The following is a 23962-nucleotide window of genomic DNA, read 5'->3' as shown; positions in this document are numbered from 1 at the left end:
TGGTTGGAAGTAAAGTAGTTTTACTCCATCAAGTGGAAAGGTTGTTTCCGCGGCTCAACCCGTGACCAACAAATCACATTGGGGCAATTACAGTGGGTCATTAAAACAACTGCCAAATCCAAACTTCCTGATTTTTCAAAAGACCCATCGAACATCTTCGATAGTTTGTCATTCCCCCCCCTTTTTTTTTTTCTTCTACCTCCATCGAGCTGGTATGTACAGTTAATACATTCATTTTGCACGAGAAAATATAAGAAATGAGAATTTCACCATTAGAACTGGATTGCTAAATTAAACTTGTTTCCAATTTACTTTTGGGATTGAGGGGTATCGCTGCTATATTCCAAACTTTTATCGTAAATTTCAAGACTTGGAAAAATTGATGAAACGTTGTGTTCAAACAAGGGGGTGACTATTCGCAACCCTTTATTTTCTCCATTAGCCCATTAAAAATTTTCAAATAATTACAACATGAGCCCCCAATGCAAAATGTCCAAGTTGCCCTTCTAACTTTTTAGACAAAAACAATTTCGGTAACTAACTGTTGAAAAAATATATATAATTTGGTAATTAACTGCCGAATTCTGGTATATACTTCGGTATTAGGTTATCGAAAATTTATTTGACAATATTATATTACTGAAAATTAGAAAAGTCTTATATATATACATTTCGGTAATTGATTGCCGAAAATATATAAACATTTCGGTATCTAACTGTCGAAATTATTTAAATATTACGGTATTCAAATGTCGAAAACATTACATTTTTTCGGAACTGAAATACTGAAAATAAAGGGATGAGAGGGGTATAATAGAAAGATTTGGGGAAATTAATGGGTTATATAGAGTAAGTAAAGGGAAATTAATGGGTTATATGGAGTAAATGAAAGAACTGGGCTAATGGAGAAAATAAAGGACTACGAATAGTTGCCCGCTCGAACAAAGTCTTCTATAAATTTGATAGACACTTCCACACATATCACGTTTTATTAACATCACTCCCTCACCTAAAAGCTCACCAACCTCACCTCCTCAACTTTCATTTTCATCAACTTCACCCCTTCCGTCCAAATTTGTTAAACAAACATAGGACCATTACGTTTATTTTACATTTGAACTTTTATTCACACATGCTTTTCCTCAGGTGATCGAACAAATACAAGCATAATGGGGATGCTTAGGTGCAATGAGATTGTTAATCTATACTACTACCTACTATAAGAATGCAGTTACCTAAAATAAAATGAAGCTCTCTTCTACATGCAATTTTTTCAAATTTTCATCTTTTTATTCATTATTCTACATTTTTTAACCAAATGTAAAATATATACTTTATTTTGTTTGAAAATGAAACTACGTTCAATAAAAAACATAATACATATATACTTTATTTTGCATGAAACTATCTTCTTTCTTTCTATCTTCGTTTTTTTTTTATTGTTATGTAATTTTTTTATTTTTTGACGAGAAAAGAGAGTAAATTTCAAGGGCTATACATGTCCACCGACGCACAGGACAACAGGAAGAAGGTTCCCCTTTGAGGGTTGATAATCTTACTGATAGGTCTGTAGGAAATAGGATTATATATATACTTCCAAGATATGACTCAAAGAAATCATAGAATAAAACAAACACGTGCACACTGAATTTCGATATTATATATATTTTTTGCCGTGATTATTACTGTTGTTATTAAACCTTCTCTCTCGTGAGTCTCCTCCACCAGTTTTTTTTTTTGACCGGAAAGAAAATGCAAGTTATATTGATGCAAATCATATACAAATTCTACGGTTCATAGGCCGAAAAACAACAAATACAACAAAAGAATAATAAAAAAACAGAAACAAGAACAAAAAATAAAATGCTGCTCAGCTCCGATGTTGGACCCAACACTCCGCTCATGGAGGTGGGTGGAGGATCGCCATTAGATCTGCATAGGGTCTGCATCGTGACGCCTTCATTGTCGCCGTTTGAGAGCCAAGAACACCGTCTTCGGGATCGATTCAAGAGCCAGCACTCAGATCTAGAACTTCAGATCTGGGTCTCCGAGTCCAAATATAATGGGGAGAGTGGAAGAACTACTCTCCCAAAAGAGAGAGTCTCAAGACTCTCAACCATCTCACAACCTTCATGTATCCCCAGAACAGACTGTTGAATTTCGAATCTCAAAAAACGCACCCAATTGGTCATCGAGGTTGATGGCTTTGGAATTTTAGTTAAACTGGGGCAGTGATTTTCGCACTTTCCTTTGTTTTTGTAACAACACTTTATTTTTTGTTTTTATTCATGTGAAATTACAACATTGTCTTTTATTCTTTGAATGATCTCACTTTTTGGCACATTTAAGGACAATATTGAATTTTTACATAGCTAAAAAAATAAAAGGAGGGATGCAGTTATGAAAAAGAGAGTGCAAAAATTACTCCCGTTAAACTAAAGAAGAAAGATTCAGCTAGCATATGAGAGAGAGAGAGAGAGAGAGAGAGAGAGAGAGAGAGAGAAATCCAGCTTGTTTCACGAAATGCTGAATCAATAATGCTAACACACAGATATTAAGAACAGATTTTGCACAGCAGTCCCATGTGGCAAAAAAAAGCTCTTATTGCTAATATCGATCACAGGAATCTTAGATATATACACAATTCAAAGGCCACAGGTACATTAATTATTACCAAAACCAATGACTCTTCTTAATCAACTTCCTAATCCAAATTCATAAAACTAGGATTTTGATATTCGCGCTCTATTTTTTACTGATGGCGCTCCACTCCATTAGTATAAAGTGAAGTACGAAAATCAGTTTCCTTAAATTAATACTAGTTAGTTAAATTCCCAATCCCATAACCTAACGACGTTACCGTCAATCACCGTCAAATCCTGATTAACGGTACCACCCAAACTCACATCCTTCCCCATCCTCATTCTCAACTCTCTGTCCCAATTGCCACCCGAACAACACCCCTCACCACCGTCAGCCGCCGTCGAATCTCCCTCCACGCGGACCACGCCTTCACTCTCCTCATCATAATAAACAGTGAATTTCCCTCTCCTGAGTCTCCTCTTTCCTTCATTGGCAGTGGCGCTACCATCAGTCTCCTCAAGTACAAAATTCACCGCCGTAGTCGTCGTTGAAACGGCAGTAATCGGCTCGTTAATCCGACGACGGTCAGGACGTTGGGATTTCGCGGGACCAGCACAACCGGCGGCTCTGATCTTCCAGAAACTAACGGCTGCCGTTATGACGGCGAGCCATGCGACGGCCGTCGAGAAAGCGAAACTCAGGTAATTGAAGGCCAAGGCCTCAAGCGGTGTATCCAAGGCATTCATTTTCACTCTCTCTGTTACACAGAGAGAGAGAGAGAGAGAGAGAGAGAGAGTGTTTGTCTGGTATATTTTGGGGGAGGTGGGGGGACATTTATAAAGGGAGATGAGGAAAAAGGAGGACAATTGGATATTTTGGCGGGAGTGGATGTACCATAAAAAAGATGCTGAGAATCGAGTCTCGGATGCTAAAGCAGATCCCAATTATCCTCCATCTCTCTCTCTCTCTCTCTCTCTCTCTCTCTCTCTCTCTCATGCTAAGGTAGATCTCTCTCTCTCTCTCATTATCTGATGGAAAATTACATTTACTCATAAAATCAGTTGGGATGAAACACGAAAAGAGAGAGAATCTATCGGGGTTCTACTTTTTTTTGATCGGCCTATTTTTATGATATAAGATTCTATTTGAAACTTACGGAAAAAAAAGAAAAATTAATTTTTTTGTCTTTCCATTGTTTGGTTGAAAGAGAAAAAGAAAGAAGAAAATAAAATTTCCAAGTTCAGCGAATAGTAAATTTTGCTTCTTATTTTTCTCCTTTTTTCTTTTCATTTCCTTTATGTTCTTTTCTTTAGATTCCAAACAGAGCCTAAATCACTTTATTTATGTTAATTGGAAAGCGACAAATTATACTATCAAAAGAAATTGACGGTCCCAATTGAATTTTATCGTTGAAATTATGAGTGTTTATTTATGGTAGGGCAATTTAAACATGATTTGTCATAAATAACTTGCATATCAACATCATTAAAAATGAACAAGTCAAATTATCGATTAAACTAAAACTATTGTGAACTTCATTTCTTCTTATGTGAGGATCACATGAAGAAATCACACGAAAAAGATACCAATTTTAGTGTTTAGAGATAGGATTGCTCGTCTTACATCTTGATTTTCTTACTCTCCTATTCTATACAGTCTAAATCAATTGGGACTAGCTCAGTTAGTCAGGACTTTTGTATCTCACTAGGAGGTTATGAGTTCGAATCTCTTCACCTGCGTGTGGGTGTTCACCCTTAGAGGGTTTTTTCTTTCTTTTTTTCTTTCTATCTTATAATGAGTTTATTTCTTGTATTGGTTGAGTTTGGTTGTCTCGTGACACGCAGATGTAATTGAATCCATTTGTAATTCAGGTAAGATAGAACACTCACAATTAATGTAGTGTCCCAAGTTTATACTATGTACTTCATATTTGATGTACAAAAATAATCTCTTCTATCAATTGACAAAAAAAAAAAAAATTACTATACAGTCAAAGATTACAAAATTAACAAACAAAAAGCCTACAATCACATCTTCAAAACACATAGCATTAATAAAATTTTTTTGCTTAGGAAAAAACAACAACATAGCATTAACGCACGTACAGGGGTAAATGCTAATAATTGTACGAGGTCTACCTTTACGTTCCTTTGCTAAAAAAAAAAAAACTAAAAAGGGGGAAATAAGTTGGCAAAGTGCCAAAAGCCTTAATTGTCACAAGAACGTGGCTGGGTTTGTTGAAATCAAATTTCGTCCCAAATGTACCGTTTTGGTGACCAAATATATATTTTGTCACTGAATAATTAATTAATTAATTTTGATCAGAACTGACTAATTAATTCTTCATATACGAATATATATATTTTGGACAGTCCGAATCAAGTCCACACCTCTTCCGGTCCGCACTGTCGGCATCTCTCCTTTTCCGATCGAATTTCAATGATCCGAGCCGCTCAACGTGATTTTAAGGGTACCCTCGAGAAATCGACAAAAAAAAAAAGATCGGCAAGGCTTTCATCTAAAGAGTTTTTTATTAAACGGCTCAATAAAAAACTACTCAAATCAAGCTTTTTCTGGTATTTTTTTGCTGATTTCTCGAGGATACCCTTAAAATCACGTTCTGAACACATTGAACAGCTCGGATCATCGAAATCCGATCTGAAAAGGAGAGGTGCTGACGGTGCAGACCGTAAGAGGTGTGGACTTGATCGGGACTGATATTATATATGGATATGCATATCGACATTTACATAATTCTAGTATAGAAATTCAAAGCAAAATTTGACGCTTTAGTGCTGAAATCGTTTCTTCGCGATAGACATTTTTGTTAGTGTTTGCGATTCAATATTGATAAAGTTTTATAATTTTATTTGTTCCGATTTTGATGTTGAGACCTATGCAATTCAAGTTTTTTTGTTTTGAAAACACGCGTGAGTACGTGACATAAAGAACCTAGCATAAGAAGAAATGCGTTATTGATACACTAGGCGAGAGGCCTTGTGCTTAATTTGCACGAGAGTTCCATGCCGGTTGGTTGTTGATTGAAATGAATAAAGCATTTTGTATGGAAGCAGGTTTTGGAATTTACATAAAATACATTGACTTACCACACTTGCAGTTGTAATATACACACGTAGTAATAATCAATCTACAGTCATCTGAAGTTGAAAATTAACGTAGTGTTAGAGTACAGTACTAGATCGACCTTTGTGCGCGCAAACAAATCACACACACCAAAAGATTTGCCATGGACACTGAACTTGTTGTTGCTACGTTTCTTGCTCGTATCGTATCGTTGATTTGGTATTAGCTAGTGGAAGCAAATGACACACACCAAAAGATTTGCTACCATGCACACTGAGCTTGATCGTTATATTGTCACTATTAGTACTTTGTTAAACCTTCTTCTCCTCCACCAGGTTTGAGTTCATGTATCCTACATACTGTTTTCTTGGAAAGATTGACCCTCAAGATGGCAGCCAATTGGTCATCAAAGTTGATGGCTTTGGAATTGTAATTAGACTCAAGAGCATCTCCACTCCTTACTCAATTTTTTACCCGAAGTTTTGAGTAAAAATTTGGGTAAAACTTGATTTGGTAGGTAGCAATCCATAAATTTGAATAAATGTTTCATTAATGACATAGTTGTAAATTTGAAAGGGAGAAAATAACCTTCTAAATTTGAGTAAGGATTTGGTTCAAACCAAATTTGATTTTGGTTTGAGTTTGAGTAAGGAGTGGAGTGATATTTTGGGTGATTTTTACTCAAATTTACATAAGGAGCGGAGATGCTCTAATGAATCTCCAACATAAATAACAAAGAAAACAATAGCGAGATGCTCTAATGAATCTCCAACATAAATAACAAAGAAAACAATAGAGAGAGAGAGAGAGAGAGAGCTTGTTTTATGAAATGCTTAGAAATCATATATAGATGTATACACAATTCAAAGGCCTCAGGTACATTAATTATTAATTACCAAAACCAATGACTCTTCTTAACAAACTTCCTAATCCAAAACCATAATTAACCAAATTAAATTAAACACCCCTCACCACTACCTGAGAATAACCAAACACTAATTACAACTAGTTTAAGTTAAATTCCCGTTAATTACCACAATCAGCATCCCCAATCCCATAACCTAACGACGTTACCGTCAATCACCGTCAAATCCTGATTACGGTACCACCCCAAACTCACATCCTCCCCCACTCTCATTCTCAACCCTCTCTCCCAATCCCCACCCCAACGACACCCCTCACCGCCGTCATCCGCCGTCGAATCGCCCTCCACGCCCTCACTGATCTCATCATAATAAACAGTGAATTTCCCTCTCCTGAGTCTCCTCCTTCCTTCATTGGCACCGCCATCGGTCTCCAGTACAAAATTCACCGCCGTAGTCGTCGTTGAAACGGTAGTAATCGGCTCGCTAATCCGACGGCGGTCAGGTTGGGATTTCGCGGGACCAGCACAACCGGCGGCTCTGATCTGCCAGAAACTAACGGCCGCCGTAATGACTGCGACCACCCATGTCCAGACGTTGTTGACGGCCGTTGAGAAAGCGAAACTCAGGTAATTGAAGGCCAGGGCCTCGAGCGGTGAATCCAAGCCATTCATCTTTCTCTCTCTCTCTCTCACTAAATGGAGTAAATTGGTGATAGAGAAAGAGTTTGTGTTGTATTTGGGTTAGTGGAGGGAGGCGAGAGAGAGAGAGAGAGAGAGAGAGGAGGTTTTATAGAGGGAGGTGAGAGAAAGGAGGGCCACCGGATCAGGTGGCGGGAGAGGATGTACGTACCATTGTAAAGATGCTGAGAATCGAGTCTGGGATGCTAGGTAGATGCCAATAGACAACTCTCTGGACACAACTCTCTGTAAATGTACACGTGCTAAATTATCTGATACATTTGGGATAAGAGATTACACCTACTCACTCCGGCTATTTGTTGAAAATTATACTGTACTACTACTTAAATAAGGCCAGGTTTTCGCTAACAATTTTGGGCAAGCAGGTCATGACATTTTAGCTTGTTATTTACACTAAGTAACGAATTTTGTATTTCATCTGTAACTTATTAGTTAGTGGAAATATCTTAACATTTAATTTTCAACGATTTTTGGGTAAGTGAAAATAATTTGGCATTTTTCAACAAAAGATGATCCTGCAGTTATTGTCTACGGGAAACACCCCATAAGTCAAGGGAAATGATTTTCACACCTTTTTTTTTAATATTTAATTTTGATGATCCGAGCCGTTCAATGTGTTCAGAATGTGATTTTAAGTGTAGCCACGAGAAATCGGCAAAAAAAATGACCTGGAATGGCTTGATTTGAGCAGTTTTTATTTGAACCGTTCAATAAAAAATAAACAAAAACTGCTCGGATGAAGCCTTTTCCGATTTTTTTTTTGCTGATTTCTTGCGGATATCCTTAAATCACGTTCTGAACACATTGAGCGGCTCGGATCATCGAAATTCGATCGGAAAAGGAAAGGTCCGCACTTTGCTTGGATGTGGAGGTCCGCATTAGAAGCTTACTCACATACATATAAAGGGTCATTTGATACTTTCACGTGTATAAAAACAAAAACAAAAAGAGCGTCAATTTATAATAAAAAAGTGTTAAAATCATTTCCCTAACATAAAAGGAGAAATATTACCCATGCACACAAGAAATTAAAATGGAATTCACCACGTTTGTATTTTTCTATGATTTGACTAACTAATTATATCATAAGGGTTTGGCATGAATTAAATATTAGGGTAGTGATGTTCACACTCCCTTTTATCTTTTTGTGATGGAAATTATAACGTTGTCCTTCCAAGTGTAAAAAAAGTATAAAAAAGTATCCAAATTAAAGATTTATTTTGTCAATTCAAATCACAGTAAGACAAAAAGAGAACGTGGTTATAAAAAGGAAAGTGTAAAAATCAATTACCTAAATATTATTCAAGGAAAATGATAAGGGTTGGGATTTTTCATTGTCAGAATTATCCACATACATTTTTTGCAAGACAAATATGATTCGTCAGGATGATTATCGATATCCGTTTGAGTGAATTACATGTAACCATTGATATTCAAAAGAAGCGGCTCAAATCATCGAAACTAATTTATTCGGACACAAATGCGTCCACAATCATCCAACGCACGCGAGGCATGCATTATAAAAATTTGTGAGGTTAATTTACATGCATCGGAGTACTGTTTAGTGCGCAAATATCAGTCAACATATATAGCCTTTATATGGCTAATAATAATAGAGATTTTAGTGGTTCTGATATCCTTAACATTTGTGAGGCCGGAATAGCTATAGGCTATAGCTAGCTAGCTCTCTCGTCTTGGTCCCTTGCCTGGTACTTTGTGACCACACGAATAACGGTACGTTGTGACCACACGAATAAGAGCATCTTCAATCCATCTCAATTTCTTCCAAATTAGGGTATGGATGTAACACATTGAGAAGAGACTTTGTAATTTATTCTATTTTTTCTTCACTTTTTGTACTTTTTGAGAGAATCTTTGAGGGACCCATCGTCCTTTTTAGAGTTTGGAGGAATTTTATACTCCAAATTTACTTTTGATCCTCCATTTTTAGAGGACCAAATTTACTTTTGGAGGACCAAATTCTAAAAAGGACGGTGAGTCTTTCAAAAATTCTTTCAAAAACTACAAAAAGTGAAGAAAAAAGATAATAAATTATAAAATCTCCCCTCAATGTGTCACATCGAAGGTGGATTGGAGATGCTCTAACGCAGACGTAAGGAGAGGTATAACGCAGACGTAAGGAGAGGTATATGCCTGACACGAGGTCCACGTTTACCCGCTTTGTTATACAAGAGAAAGAAAGAAACAATAGAGGGGGGAAATTAATAAGTTCTTTTTTTAATTTTTATAACCGGGTATTCCATGCCAATTTGTGTAAACCTTAACTAATTTCGAGACCTCGAAACAAACGACCGAGAGCATCCGCAATGAGAATAATCAAAATCAATAATCAAAATATGCCACGTCAGCATTTGATTATCCATTTAGTTCATAATCAAACTTAACAAACTTTATCTCCACATTGGTTATTTTTTCATCCCTATAAAAAAAACCCCACAATACGCAATGTACCTATGTCCAATTACAAACGAGTCCTAATCACACACCCGACCACACCAAATTATTTTTCTCGATGAGACGATTCTAATGTGGGGTGTTTTTTAGTTTTGAATTTGGTTATTGGGTTTGATTATTGAGTTTTGGTTATTGGTAAAAGTTGTTAAGTTTGGTTATGGAATGTGTGTAATTTGGTTATTTGCTAAAAGACTTGTAACTTTGCTTATTACAATGTGAGGTGTTTTTTTTAGCATTGTTGTTAAGTTTGCTTATCCATACCAATTTGCTTATTACAATGTGGATGCTCTAAGATTGATATGTTTGAATTCCGTGAGATTCTAATTTACTTTTTTGTACCCACTTGACAAAACCCTTAGCGGCCCGTTTGGATGTGGGAAAGAATTGAGGGTATTAGTTAATAAGGGGATAAGATAGTAGGGGGTATTAGTTAATAAGGGATGACCCACATTGATGTGATGTTTATGAAGGTGGATTAAATAGTAGGTTGTTTAGATGAGGTATTAGAAAAGGGAGATTAAATAATACTTCGTTTGGATGAGGGATAAATTGGGGGGTAAGGAAGGGTGTATGATGTAAAAAGCTGTCAATTGACTATTTTGCCCTTGTGCAGTGTTAAGTTAGATTATTCATTAGATTAAATGTATAATTAGGAAATTCAACTTTAATTAAATTTTTTTTCACAAATAATAATTGTAAATTAGTTAATAAATATAATTATATAAAATAATTAAAATATTTATAATTTAATTATATGTTCATTTTAATTAATTATTGGTGAGGGTGTATGATATCACGTGGTCTCATATGCACACAATCATTTTTCTTATTCTTTTCTTCCTTTCTTATTACTGTTACCTTTTCGTTTCACCTTTTCTTTTCACCGTTTAACAGAGAAAGAGGGAGAGAGGGAGAGGGAGAGAAAGAGCGAGAGAACTACGGCGGTAGCAACAGCGGCGACAGAAGAAGAAAAAGAAGAAGCATCAGCAGCAGCTACGACTGGTTCGATCCCTCCTCTCTCCGATCTGTCCTTTCTCCGATCTGTTCTTGTTGCTACTGTTCTTCTTCTTTCTATTTTTTGTTTATTGCTCCAGGAAACAAAAATGGTGTAGGGATTGGGGAGGGGGATAAGGAGGGGTGAAATTGTCATTTTTTGAGGGGGATTGGGGTATAAGTTATGGATACCTCAGACCCTGTCCATAGGTAAGACCCCCTAATACCCCTTTCTCCGGTATTGCACAAGAACGGGATAAAACAATACCCAACCTCAAATGGCTTCCCAAACGAGGGATAAGCCGTGGGCCCAAATATAAATGGGGTATTAGTTATCCCCTTCATAAGCCGGCACCCAAACGGGCCCTTGAGGCCGAAAAGGGGGAATAAGTTGGCAAAGCGCCAAAAGGCATAATGCATGTCACCAAGAACGAAGCGTTGGCTGTTGGCATCCACTTTTTGTTCTTTGTAGTTCACGGCCTATAGTAACTCAAGAGTCACAAAAAAAACAGAGGCACTATGAGCACCACAGCGCACATGCGGTGACCGTCCACCGCATGTTTATTGGAGTTCACTTTGGATATTATAAAAATACAAAAAAATATTTATAAATTTTAAAATAATATTTTATGAAACTTGTAAAAAATCAGTTCTAACGGATATCGATAGGTATGTTTTTTGAAATTCGTAGGAGCGAAATTACGAAACAGAGTAGTTTTGCCCCTATGAATTAAAAAAAAAATCAAGTTTCTCAAGAAATATTACTCAACTTACAGCTAACTAAAAAGACTAGTGCTCTACGTACTACAAATTCCTTGATGAAATTTGAGTGGATTGCCAAACGACATTGATAAAGTTTCGTAATTTTATTTGTTTCAATTTTGATGTCGATCGAGTTAATGTATGCAATTCGAAGTCGATGGTTTTGAAACATGAAACACGTGCGCGCGAATTAATGACATGGAGAACCTAGCATAAGAAGAAGAAATATGCTTTATTGATTGCATGTATATATAGGTCTTCATTTCCCATATAAATCTCTACCTGTAATGAGCATCTCCAACCCATCTCTAAAAGTTTAAAATAGAGAATGAATGTGATATATTGGAGGGAGAATTTGTAATTTATTTTCATTTTTTACACTTTATTAGATAATATAGAAGAGACTCATCGTACTTTTTAGAGATTTTGTCTCCAAAATGAGAGTATGGTCTCCATATTTAGAGAACCATAGACAATTTGGAGATCCAAATATCTAAAACGTATGATGAGTCCTTTCTACATTCTCTCATAAAGTGCAAAGAAATGGGAATAAATTACAAATTCTACCTCCAATAAGTGTTTCGAATCTGCATTTATTTTATTCTCTTACAACAATGAAACATGATATAAATGAAATACTCCATCCGTTCTATATTGAGAGTCTCACTCTCTCTCTTTTGTCATTTTTCAAATAAAAAAATCAACTACTTCCGTGTATAATTGTTTGAATTTTTCCGCACCGTATTAAATATCTCGATTATTACTTTAATTTGGTTTGAAAAAATTTTAAAAATTATACACGGAAGTAGATGATTTTTTTATTTGAAAAATGACATGATTTTTCGTGATGGACTCTCAATATGAAACGGTGGGAGTATCAAATTATTTGAAGTAAAACCACATGATATGGCTAGCTAGCTAGCTTTAAATCTCCTCTTGATAATCTTGGCTCATGTATGGGCTAAAGGCTTCAGAAAACCAGCTCTTCTTCCTCCAAGAAGACCATCCCATCTCTTGGCAGATTTCATCACTGTGGTTTATACTGAAAGTAGAAATGCAGCTTCTTCTGTAGAATCTTGTTGTTTTCTTCATGATTTCCATCTCTTTAGTGGTTTGCTCGAGCATCTTCTCCACACTTGGGAGCTTGAATTGGTTATCTATTAGTCGAGCCAACCATTTGCAACGCAACTCTGCCGTGTGCAGGTTTGAGACACTCTCAATGTAGCCGACGAATGCCATGTTCGGAATCATTGGATTGATCGTCCCCCTGCACGCGTACGTGTGTATATAATTCACAACAATCAGTTACCATCATGTTTTTAATTGTGTGTGTGTATATCTATATATATAGATATACCGAAAATTTCTTGTAAGGGCCTTTAAGTGAAGTCCTTAAGCGCGGACCTCCCTTTCCTTATCAAATTTCGATGATATGAACTGTTCAATGTGTTCAGAACGTGATTTTAAGAATTCTCGAGAGAAATCAACAAAAAATATGACTGGGAAGTGTTTGATCTGAGCAGTTTTAATTTTACTGAACCGTTCAATGAAAACTGCTCGGATGAAGCACTTATCGGTCATCATATTTTTTGCTGATTACTTGCGGGAACCTTTAAAATCATGTTATGATCACATTGAACTATTCGGATCATCAAAATTCGATCGAAATCTATGAGCTCTGCACTTAAGCTAAGTAAGGGATCCCTTACAAGAAGCTAACTGATATACATATATATATATATATATATATATATATATATATATATGTACTTATGGCATACTTCCTCCATCTCTATTCTTTTGTCCCTCGTCATATCTTAACCAAATAAAAAATTAATTATAACTTTAAATTGGTAATACTAATTATATGCAATATGAATATTATTTGATAGATTTCAATGAGCTCTTTTAAACGATGTTTCCAAAATTACCTAAAAAATATTATAGATTAAAAGTGTTAATTAATTGAAAAGTGGCACGAACTTATAAAAGGGACTAAAGAACGAAGACGGAGGGAGTGACAATTACCTGTATAAAGGCATCATGCCAGAAGGAAACTCAACCAAACTCCGAAATGGCTGCGGTATTATATCTCTTAGCTTCTTCTTCCCATCAAAACCGGTGGCCAGAACCACAACATCAGCCTCCAACTTAGTCTTGTCTTCGAATTCAACACCTCCTTCCCAAAACCACCACTTGGATGTTGAGTTTTTGAAAGCAATCTTCCCCTTATCAGCCTCGGAAAAGAAATTTTCGGGCAAAATAGCCATTTGACAAGATGCATAGTCTTCTTCAAAAGGGTGATCCGGCTTCAGTCCGTACTTGTTTAACGGAAGCTTCCAAGCCAAATAGGACTCTATTATCTTCGATATAGATCGCCGCTGTCAAGAATTTAAACCCCATCACATATAATTAGTTTTAATTACTAAGGATGAAAATAAGCAGTATATATGTGTATTTGTGTGTGTATATATATATGCACCCACCGCAGGAGATAATAGACAGCAAAGGAGGTTCCTTAGCAAGCCCTGGTTAGGGCTTTGATGGAGGAATTGAGATGATCTAGTTGAATAGAACAGGTAAAATGGCAAACCCCAAACCCAGTAATGCGGTACTGTCCAATGAAGGGTCCGGACCACCATGGTGCATGTTTGACCTTCTGGCCCTACAACAAATAATTTTGATTCTAGACACCATTAGTTATCACGATACTGCAAAAATAGATTTCATGTATGTGTTTCCACAAATATGATCAAGGAAATATTGTGTTTTTTTTCATTACAAGTTGTCATAGAATACAAGTATCTGATGAATTAATGTACAGAAGACATAAGCTACAATCATACTAAGCCCAACTGAGGGCGCATTGAGGATGCATATTGATCGAGTTCTTGAAAATAGATCTTTTTGCTTGTTTTTGTTAAAGTTTGCACGGCCATGGAGGTTGGAGTTGAATATTTTTCTTGGGTACATATTTTGAGTTTTCAAAGCATTTTTCCAACATTGACAAAGTGTGGAATTAATCAAAGAGCACATGGTGTTCTTTAGGTTGGTGCCGTTGAATTTCATCATTTGTACATGGAAATTAATTCTTTGCTAGAGTCCAAATGAGGCAAAAGGGAATATTGATATTGATATTCAGAGTCAGAGTCAGAGTCAGACAATGCCCAAAATTAGTTTAAGTATGCCTTTTTGGTTGACTACAAGACTACTAGTCAACCCATCACACACTTCACTCCTTGTCTATTCTACCTTTACTACAAGATGCCTTGTTTCCCACAAAAATTTATTTGGTGGTTCAGGGGTAGAGTCCAATATTAAATGTATGAAATTTAAAAAAATATAGAATAAATAAGAGTATTGGGCACCACGTGGTGGTAATTAAGTTCATATAGAACTTTTTTCAAGCATAATTGGCCCCCCACTAGTGTAAGGCATGATTGATTGATTCCGTCATAATTAGCCGATGTGTGTGCAAGGGTTCTAACGCCTGAACTATAATTACAAAACACTACTTTTTTTTCCAATTGCCATAAATTTAGAACCTTATGAAATGGATATTTATTATATTCCATGATCACTGACTGAAAGAAATTTTCGTTAAATTTGATTACCTTGATTTGATTCAGCACATTCAACAGCCAAATCAATGGCTGATTTTTTGTAGCCGATGACTACAACCTTTTTCCCTTGAAGTAGTTGAGTGGCTTCTTCTTTCTCCAGTTTGCTGTAATCCATAGTGTGCAAAACCTTTCCCCCAAAAACTTCAGGGCCTTTGTTGTGTGGAAAATCTGGTATTTTTGGAACATCGCCATATTTCCCCGTGCAAATCACCAGAAATTCAAAGGCATGCCACTGTATTAAAAATTAACCAATAGGTTTAGTTAGAAAAAAATAAAATGATTCCCATCAAAGAAAAAAGAAAACCAAAAATGATCAACTCTAGAATTGTCAAAGTGTTAATAATTAACCAGAACAGTGTACGTCTAGCTAGCTAGAATCTAAAAAAGCAACCTGAACAGTGTTTGATTGGTCGGTCTGGACAGCAACCTCCCAAATAGGCTGACCAACGGCTGCCGACAAACCTTCTCCTCCTCCACCACCACCTAAAACATTGATGTCATGACCAACAAACCGGATTTCTACCACTTTCGAGTTGAAGCTAACAAACTTCAACAAGTCAAAGTGAGTAGCATAAGAGGTCAAGTACTCTAATATCTCCACATACGATGGGAAACTCGAATTATCTCTTGTTGGCCAAGGATAGTCCGAGAACTCATAATCGCAACGAGGAGTCTGGAGTTTCGTAGACTTGAAAGAACAATGTTTCCACACCCCTCCGAGAGAATCAGTGGCTTCGAACACCGTCGGCTGGTGGCTGGCTAGCTGTTTAGCTGCAGCTAAACCGCTGATGCCAGCTCCGATGATCCCGATTTTGGAAAATGCCATTGGTTTTAAGTTTTGAGTAGATGTTGAAAATATATGAAGCTAGATATAATTAAGGCTAGCTTATTGAGAGACAACTTAATTGTTTGAAGAGATGTGTGAAGCTAGATATAATATATGTAAGGCTTATTGAGAGACAGCTTAACTGTTTGAAGAGATGTGTGCAGTGTGATGGAGCAAAATTTGGTGAGGCATTTATAGAGATGTCTTGGTATGCAAGGTCGTGATTTGTGATTAATTTCCCCAGTATCTTTGACTTTAAGGTTTAAACATTTTCCTAGAAGTTTGCGTTATAATGCATGTTGTCATCGGACCATTTTTCCATCATTTCTCCTAAAATTAATTGGTGTTACGGAGGACTTCAATTAAGTCTTTAGTAACATTAGATATCGCATATCTGTTTTTAGAGCGATCGCAGGGAGTGACATTATGTAAACAAATCTGTGGGGCAATCTGGGCCCAACAATCCCTCCCTCATGATGATGCTCCCTCGACTCGAACTCATGACTTCCTGGCTCTAACACTACTTGTCGGACCGCTTTTCCGTTATCTCTCCTAAAACCAATTGGTGTTAGGGAGAATTTCAATTAGGTCTTTTATAGCATTCAACATCGCATCCGCAGGTCTGTTTTTAGAGCGGTCGCAGGGAGTGACATTGTGTAACCAAATCTATAGGGACACTCCAGACCCAACACATGTTGATCAACGTACATTTTTTTTTGACCCTATGCAGCAAGCTATGGTAATACTTTTCTCCCGAATCAATCTTGGGCTCTGCCACTGAGCATGTCATATGGTAACGTACGCTCATTGGGCAGTCAACAATATGCATATAATGCCAAGTTAAAATTTTAATACGTATTTTATGAATATCAATATATATTTTTCGGATACTTTATATTGAATATTTTTACACCTTATCAGTGGTTAGCATTTTCCAAATATATTTTGAGAATTCAAATTAAGCTGTTTGGTGCTAGTTACATGCACGTGAATTAAGCGCTGAGACCAATCTTACCATTCACCAGGGGTGGAGCTATGTTGGGTCGAGCGTCCGAGTTTTAAAATTTTATTTTGTATATATCTGAAGTTGAATAATGTTGATAACTATTCGTGTATAACTAATAATCTTAATAATTTTGATTTGATTTGATAAAAGATCGGTTATTTTACATTCTTATTTCTCAATTATTTTCATAAATAAAAAATAAGTATGTGACGATTGAAGTAGCCTAAAGAAAAAAATAAAATGATTGGTATACTTTATCTGCATTACACTTTAATCATTTCAATGTATATACGTAGTAATATATTGAAAATAAAAAATCTTGTCATATAATAAATACATGTTCTGATAAAAAATATATGTGTCTATTAAGTCAGTCTCCCGGCCCCTCCGAATTCAAATCGTGGCTCCGCCACTACCATTCAGTCATTCACTATCAGAAGGCTCCATCAAATTAAAAGCCGGAGCAAAATTACGTAATAGACTGGTAGTAGTTGACAGAGACTAGTGTTTGTAATTAAATACTAGTAGTAGTGCGTGCGTGCGTGAGTGCATGCATGGAAGAGTCGGTCATTCTCAAGGAAGAGCCACGGTGGGTTCCGATGCAGCCGGCGGGATGGGAATTAAGGAAAGGAAACATCCAAGAAAATATCGACAAAGAAACATTTACGTAGAGGGAGGAGAACCTTCGAAGGAATTTAAGTAAGAGAAATTAAGAAATTCTTATTCTTCGATCGGCATGCAGTTTTCTAGATCAATTGAAGATTAATACTTATATAAAAGCTAGCGATTAATTAATTTGGAAATTAATCAAAATCGAATGAGAGAATATTCTTGAATCCGCCTGTATCTATCTGTACGTGTGTATATATATATATATATATAATGTATGTATATTGGCAGGCATGGAAATTAATTAATATATTGGGGGGTTGGTTTTGTTCTAATTGGCTACTACCACTGACATGACATTTTCCATGCATGCTGCATCTTAGAATCAACCCAACCCAGCTGCTTCTTTGAACTATCACGGCAGTTTCTTTATGGCTACTACTCTTTCAAAGCTCTCGATCTGGTGCTGTCTTCTAGCTACCAAGTAAGTACACAAAATACAGCCAGCTTGGTAGGAGAGAGAGAGAGAGAGAGAGAGAGAGAGAGATCCCAAAAATATTTTCAGAATTCATATTTTACAAACCCAAGGGGTTGGCTATAGACACTCAGGGGTTTGAAACAGTGGCAACTCGAGAAGTTTGATCATTCATAAACCTTAATACTCCTACATTTGTAAAAATATATGCAATGATCTTAAACAATCAATCAACCAATATTCTCTCTCTCTCTCTCTCTCTCTCTCTCTATATATATATATATATATATATATATATATAGGATGATGCTATAGTGTCCCCGGTCATTTTGGGGACACCGTAATTTTTGATATATATATATATATATATATATATATATATATATATATATATATATATATATATACACAATTCGCATATTAGACTTCTTCCATGCTTTACATCTTAAGCAATATATTGTAGTACTCTAGTTAGGTAACAGATTTTCAATCCCGAATCAAATTATTATATAGTACATTTAATACTTGCAAACCTTAGAAGAGAAAAACTTCTTTATGGAGCAACCCGTAAACAAAGTTTACGGCGCTCAATCGATCATATCTAAAAGTGTTTTGGACGGTCCAGATTTTAAAAAAACTATTCGCGAGAATAGTTAAACTCTTCTAGGGAATAGTTTTTTTCTAAAATCCGGACCATTGATCGCCGAAACGGACGACTGAAATCTCGCGGAGCTGTGAATAACTTATTCACGGCGGAGCTGTGAATAAGTTTCTCACATCTTAGAATACCCATGCACAATAGACCAGAGGAGCAAACACTTAAAATTGTGTGGTAGTGCTTTTAGTATTTTATTTATGCTAAATCTGCAAAGAGAGAGGCAAGAGCAAACTGCCTGAGGACTCCGATATCAGAAAGTCTACACACAGCAGATCTGTGCACAGATTATGCACAGATTTTGTTGTGGGGCCCACCACGGGTCCCACACAAATCATCCGAGCCGTTCATTAAATGTAAGACATTTTTTCAAGGGTCCCCGTAAAAAATAAGCTCAATCCAATACCTATAGGTGCTCGATCCAACCATATAACTTTTCATTATCCGAAAATCTGAATGAAAAGTTAAATGGTTGGATGAAGCTCCTATTGGTATCGGATTGAGCTTATTTTTTACGAAGACCCTTGAAAAAATGTTTTACATTTAATGAACGGCTCGAATGATTTGTGTGGAACCCGTGGTGAGCCCCACAACAAAATCTGTGCACAATCTGTGCACAGATCTGCTGTGTATGAAGCAGGACTCCTCCGATATATCGACTACACAACGAGAACAGTACGAGGAATTCATTGAGTTCTATTAGGCCTTTGGTTTTGTATTTTTTCGATTTAATTTTAGTGGGTTGCAAAGATTTGAATAATTATCGAGTAGTTTTTTAGCCTTCCGTTTTGTATGTTTAGAATCTTAGGGGTGTGCATGGGTCAGGCGGGTCAGGTATGACCCCGACCCGACCATGTCGGGTAACAATATTTTAGGTTCGAAACCGAACCAAACAGGTGGTAGGAACCGTCCGCAAGCCCGATTCTTTACGTTGGGTCGGGTTGGGTTGGTTTGCCCTTCGGTTTGGTCGGGTTCGACCCCCACGGGTAAGGAATGCACCAATCCGAACCCCGAACCGAAAATTGATTTTTAACAAAAAGTGATCTCGCACCCGTCTGAACCACATGTTTGACCCAGCCCGAGACCCGTCGGGTGGGGTCGATTGGGTTGCGGGTTTTTTGCACATCCCTAGTGTAGATCAGCATCAAACTCTGATGAGATCATTTATAATTTTAGTACTCCCTCTGTTCCTAAATAAGTGTTCGGCGCGCAAAACTAGGCCTTCAAAAAGATGCATTTGTTTCATTAAAAAAATTAAATTTTTTTTACAAATCAATAGATAGCAATGAGTTCTATTAGATTGTGAAAAAAAATTAAATTTTTTAATAAAAAATATGCATGTTTTGTAAAGCCTAATTTTACGCGCCGGACACTTATTTAGGGACGGAAGAAGTAGTAATTATAGTATTATTTTTTCATGGGATCGCCAACCCCACGACTTATAGCGTGACGAAGCTTCTCCACTGATTCAAAATATCACATGCGCTATCAACTCTTGTAGGCCGAGTTAGTACAGGACTTTGTTAATTTCAACTTCAAATGGCCTCTTAGCTAGCGAACGGTGAACTCGACTTCTAAGATTAGAATTACTCGAGAAATACGTAACCTAGTCAGAGAACCCCGGGTTCATATTTGTGCAGATGATCATAGGTCCAACAAATTTAAATGAAGAGAAAATCTTTTTTTTTAACGTAGGATTCTGTGAACAGTTGTTTACGGAGGTGAATTGCAACCGTCCAAGAATGTTTTGGACGGTCCGGATATTAATAAAACTTTTCAACTCTTCCTCTGAAATTTTTTTATTTAAATTCAAACTGTTCAAAATCAAAACGGACAGCCGAAATTATGCGGCTCCGTGAATAACATGTTTACCGCGGCACCTTGAATAACTCTCACTCTTAAATGAATTTATTAGAACGTCACACAATCTCAGCTTACGTACGAGTACTGTTTTCTTGGTCCACAATTCTGAAATCTTCGCTTTCGTATGAAAACGACCAATTCAGTCCCCAGTCGTCATAGTTTTGGACTGGAGCGTAGATTCGAAATCTAGAATGTTCAATGTTCCAATCAATTGTTCAGATGGAAAAAGCACCTCTGCTCTCTCTCTAGAATCACGCTCTCCCTCTCTCTCTAGAAACTCTTCCCAGCAGCTAGGGTTTGGGGAGGGTTGGGGGGCTGCGCCCTCCCCCTCCCCCTCGCCTCCTCTCTCCCACCACTCTTCACCTCTCATTCTGCTCTGTTTTCTCGGCTCCTCTCCGATATGGAGATCTTTGTGTTGTGTTGTCCGGCGAAGTGGGTCACCGGCCTTGGGCAGTTGGCCTCCTTTTTGGTCCGGCTCCTCCTTGTTCTTCCAGATCTAGTAGCAGGTGGTTGTCCGACATCGGTGTGTGGGTGTTAATAATCGCGGTGGCCGAGAGGTAGGAGGCTTGTGGTTTCTTTTTAGGTAGGTTTTCTGGGCCTTTTGTGCCTTTCTTCTCCAGCTGGGTTTCCCCCAGTCCGGCTTGGTGTACCGGTCTGGCTTTACCAGATTCGATGGGTTTGGATGGTGGGCAATAAGGTCGTAGGGTTTGGTGGGTGGTCGGAGTGAGGACTGCGGTGGTCGACGACAGTGTCGGTGGTATTCCTTGGGGATTTCCGGTAGTGGCAGCAATGGTGCCGTTGTTGGGGATTTTCCGGTTGCAGCTCCGGCTGGAGAGATTGTCCGGCTGCAGTTTCGGCCTGTTTCGCTCTCCAGCGTTTGTTTCCTTGTTCTGGGTTGACAACGGCAGTTTTCAGGCGCGAAGCAGTGTTTGGTCTCCGACACGGGATTAGATTTCTTCTTTCGCTTGTGATCTGTTTGTTGTTTTGATTACATCTGTTTTTATTGTTTATTGGTTTGTACTGGGATTTCGTTTGATTTCTCTCTGTCTAGTTCCGGATGGGATTCTCATATCGGCACCTAGTGTTGATTTGCTTTTGCAGGGTGTCCTGTAATCTCGGAGTAGGTAGTTTGGTGCACTCCTGTTTTTTTGCGATGTAATCTTTGCCTTCGGATTTGAAATGAATTGACTGATTCAAAAAAAAAAAAAATCAATTGTTCAGATCACTTCTTCCCCAAAGAGTCTGTGAGTAGATTTGAGCTATTGATTTTTCCAGTGTTCGGTTTAGATTAAGACTGTATCATACAATCTCAAATTTGGACTGGACAGAATCCGATTCCATTAATCAAAATGCACGCAAATTGGTTCAAACATCCTGTTATAAAAAAAACATTAGCAAGAGAGGGGGAAGTATTAGGGATGGCAACGGGACATATCGGAGGCAGATATTGACATATCCGAATCCGAACTTTCCATTCGACCTCCGAATCCACCCCGATCCCCGATCAAATATACTTTCGGTCCTCCATCCTCGCCCCAAACGGAGAACGGAGATCCGATCGGAGATTCAGATATCCGAATTTGAAAAGAAAAAAAAGGCCAAATTTTTGATAGAAAGAGTATTCAGGGACAGATTGGAGGCGGATTTTTGATTTTAAAAAAAATAGATTTTTGAATATTCGGGGACAGATCAGGGCGGATCGGGGATGGAGATCAGATTTGGAGCGGATCGGGGCGGGGACAGACTTACCTCCGAATTCAATCCGATCTCCGAATTTTTTTTGAAAAATAAATTCGAATCCGCCACGATATCCGAAAAATCCGATCCATTTGGGATGGATAACGGATCAGATACAGACGGATCGACTGAGATGGCCATCTCTAGGAAGAATATACATTTGTGAGTAAAATGGATCATGTGGCAAAATAAGCCAAATGTCTTTTTTTGCATTCGTTAGTTTTTCAATTTTTTGAAGATTATTGCTTCTTCATGATGAGACAAATCTAAAAATTACGATTAAAATCCAATTTTTTTAATCAAGACGAAAAAATTGGCTTATTCAAAAAAATTGGGTTTTGATCGTAATTTTTTGTACTTCTTAGATTCGTCTCGTTATAAAGAAGCAATAATTCTCAAAAGAAATTGACGAAAAACTAATAAATACAAAGTTTTTTTTTAAATAAAGAACCAAAAAATAAGTCCAATTTGACTTAGTTTGCGAAACAAGCCCAAAATCAGTGATTGAGGAACTTCACTATCACACGTTACATGCAGTCCGAAAATGATCTTCTTGTCTTGTGGTCCAGTCCAGTAGCACTGATGAGTAGTCACGTTACAGTCTCCGTCTGAATACTATTGCTAGTCGAACAGTGAATTGAGCCAGAAACTACCACAAAATTACATGGAAAAGATCGAATGCTGTAGTAGTTGGACTGATCCGTAGTATTCCCTTTGTTCGGCTAAATAATCTACCATGGATTATTTTTTGTTATTATTCAAAAAAGATTTGTATTTTTTAATTTTTCGTCAATTTATTATGGATTATTGTTTCGTCATGGCAAAAAGAATTTAAAAAGTATAAAATTATGATCAAAATTTTAAATTTTTTTAAAATAAAGACGAAAAAATTGGTTTATTTTTGTCTTTATTCAAAAAAATTGAGTTTCGGTCATAATTTTTTACTACTTTTTAGATTCCTTTCGTCATGACAAAAAAATAATTCTTAAAAAATTGACAAAAAACTAACAAATTTAATTTTTTTAATAACGACAAAAAATAATTCAGGATGAATTATTTAGCTGAACAAGGAACAAAATTTTCTTTTTAGATTCACCGTATTGTATTGTAGACTATTTAACAGAGTAAAATACTCCCACCGTCCCGAGTTATTTCTCCACTTTTTGACTGCCTTGTCCAAATTTGTTTGTCCGTTTAACTTTTAAATAGATGAAATTTCCTCTTTTGCCCTTACTTTTTTGAAATAAAGTAACTTTTCAAAAAAGGTGAAGGATAATATTGAAAAGTAAACTACTTTTAGGTGTAATTATTATATTTCCTAAATAAGTTAAATTTCTAATATTTGACAAATAAATTGGAACGGAAGGAATAGTAAATGGTAGACAACTGTACGTTTGAATCAGCTGGTATACTGATGGGTACACAAAATCGAAGCCGACAGGCCTATGTGAACTCCACGGGCATTGCGCGGAATCACGGGCGTAAGATTGTTCCGCATGCATATGTGGCTTGACATATACTGTATGTATCAGCACTAAGATTATACTAATAATTTTTCAATCGTTCGGAAGTATCAGGTATTCCGAATCATTTTATAACCATACATTTTTATGGAATTCATATACTTAATGGTAGACTCCATAGGGATGTGTGGTTATAAAGCGGTTCGGAGTACCACATGGCGGTACTTCCAGATTATTGTATAAT

General features: G+C 36.9%; 3 protein-coding genes across 3 annotated transcripts; all 3 read right to left on the bottom strand.

Moving 5' to 3' along the window:
- Positions 1-2565: 2565 nt before the first annotated feature.
- LOC131320004 (uncharacterized) lies at positions 2566-3425 on the bottom strand. The gene has a single exon (XM_058350520.1). The coding sequence runs from the start codon at positions 3327-3329 to the stop codon at positions 2823-2825; it is 507 nt and encodes a 168-aa protein (XP_058206503.1). The 5' UTR covers positions 3330-3425; the 3' UTR covers positions 2566-2822.
- A 3062-nt stretch (positions 3426-6487) lies between these two features.
- LOC131320007 (uncharacterized) lies at positions 6488-7443 on the bottom strand. Its single transcript, XM_058350522.1, has one exon. It carries the CDS (start codon positions 7202-7204, stop codon positions 6707-6709), a length of 498 nt encoding a protein of 165 aa, XP_058206505.1. The 5' UTR covers positions 7205-7443; the 3' UTR covers positions 6488-6706.
- Positions 7444-12342: 4899 nt separating this feature from the next.
- On the bottom strand, positions 12343-22396 carry LOC131321346 (probable flavin-containing monooxygenase 1). The gene is made up of 7 exons (XM_058352334.1): positions 22268-22396; positions 21169-21408; positions 15476-15949; positions 15076-15316; positions 13948-14126; positions 13490-13842; positions 12343-12728 (listed from the first exon to the last, which is right to left on the bottom strand). Exons 1-7 carry the CDS (start codon positions 22394-22396, stop codon positions 12386-12388), a joined length of 1959 nt encoding a protein of 652 aa, XP_058208317.1. The 3' UTR covers positions 12343-12385.
- Positions 22397-23962: the final 1566 nt, after the last annotated feature.

Source organism: Rhododendron vialii, chromosome 3a (genome assembly GCF_030253575.1).
Source record: "Rhododendron vialii isolate Sample 1 chromosome 3a, ASM3025357v1".
Lineage (NCBI taxonomy): Eukaryota > Viridiplantae > Streptophyta > Magnoliopsida > Ericales > Ericaceae > Rhododendron > Rhododendron vialii.
Note: the sequence above shows the minus strand (reverse complement) of the source record. Positions and strands in the feature narration are given on the sequence as shown.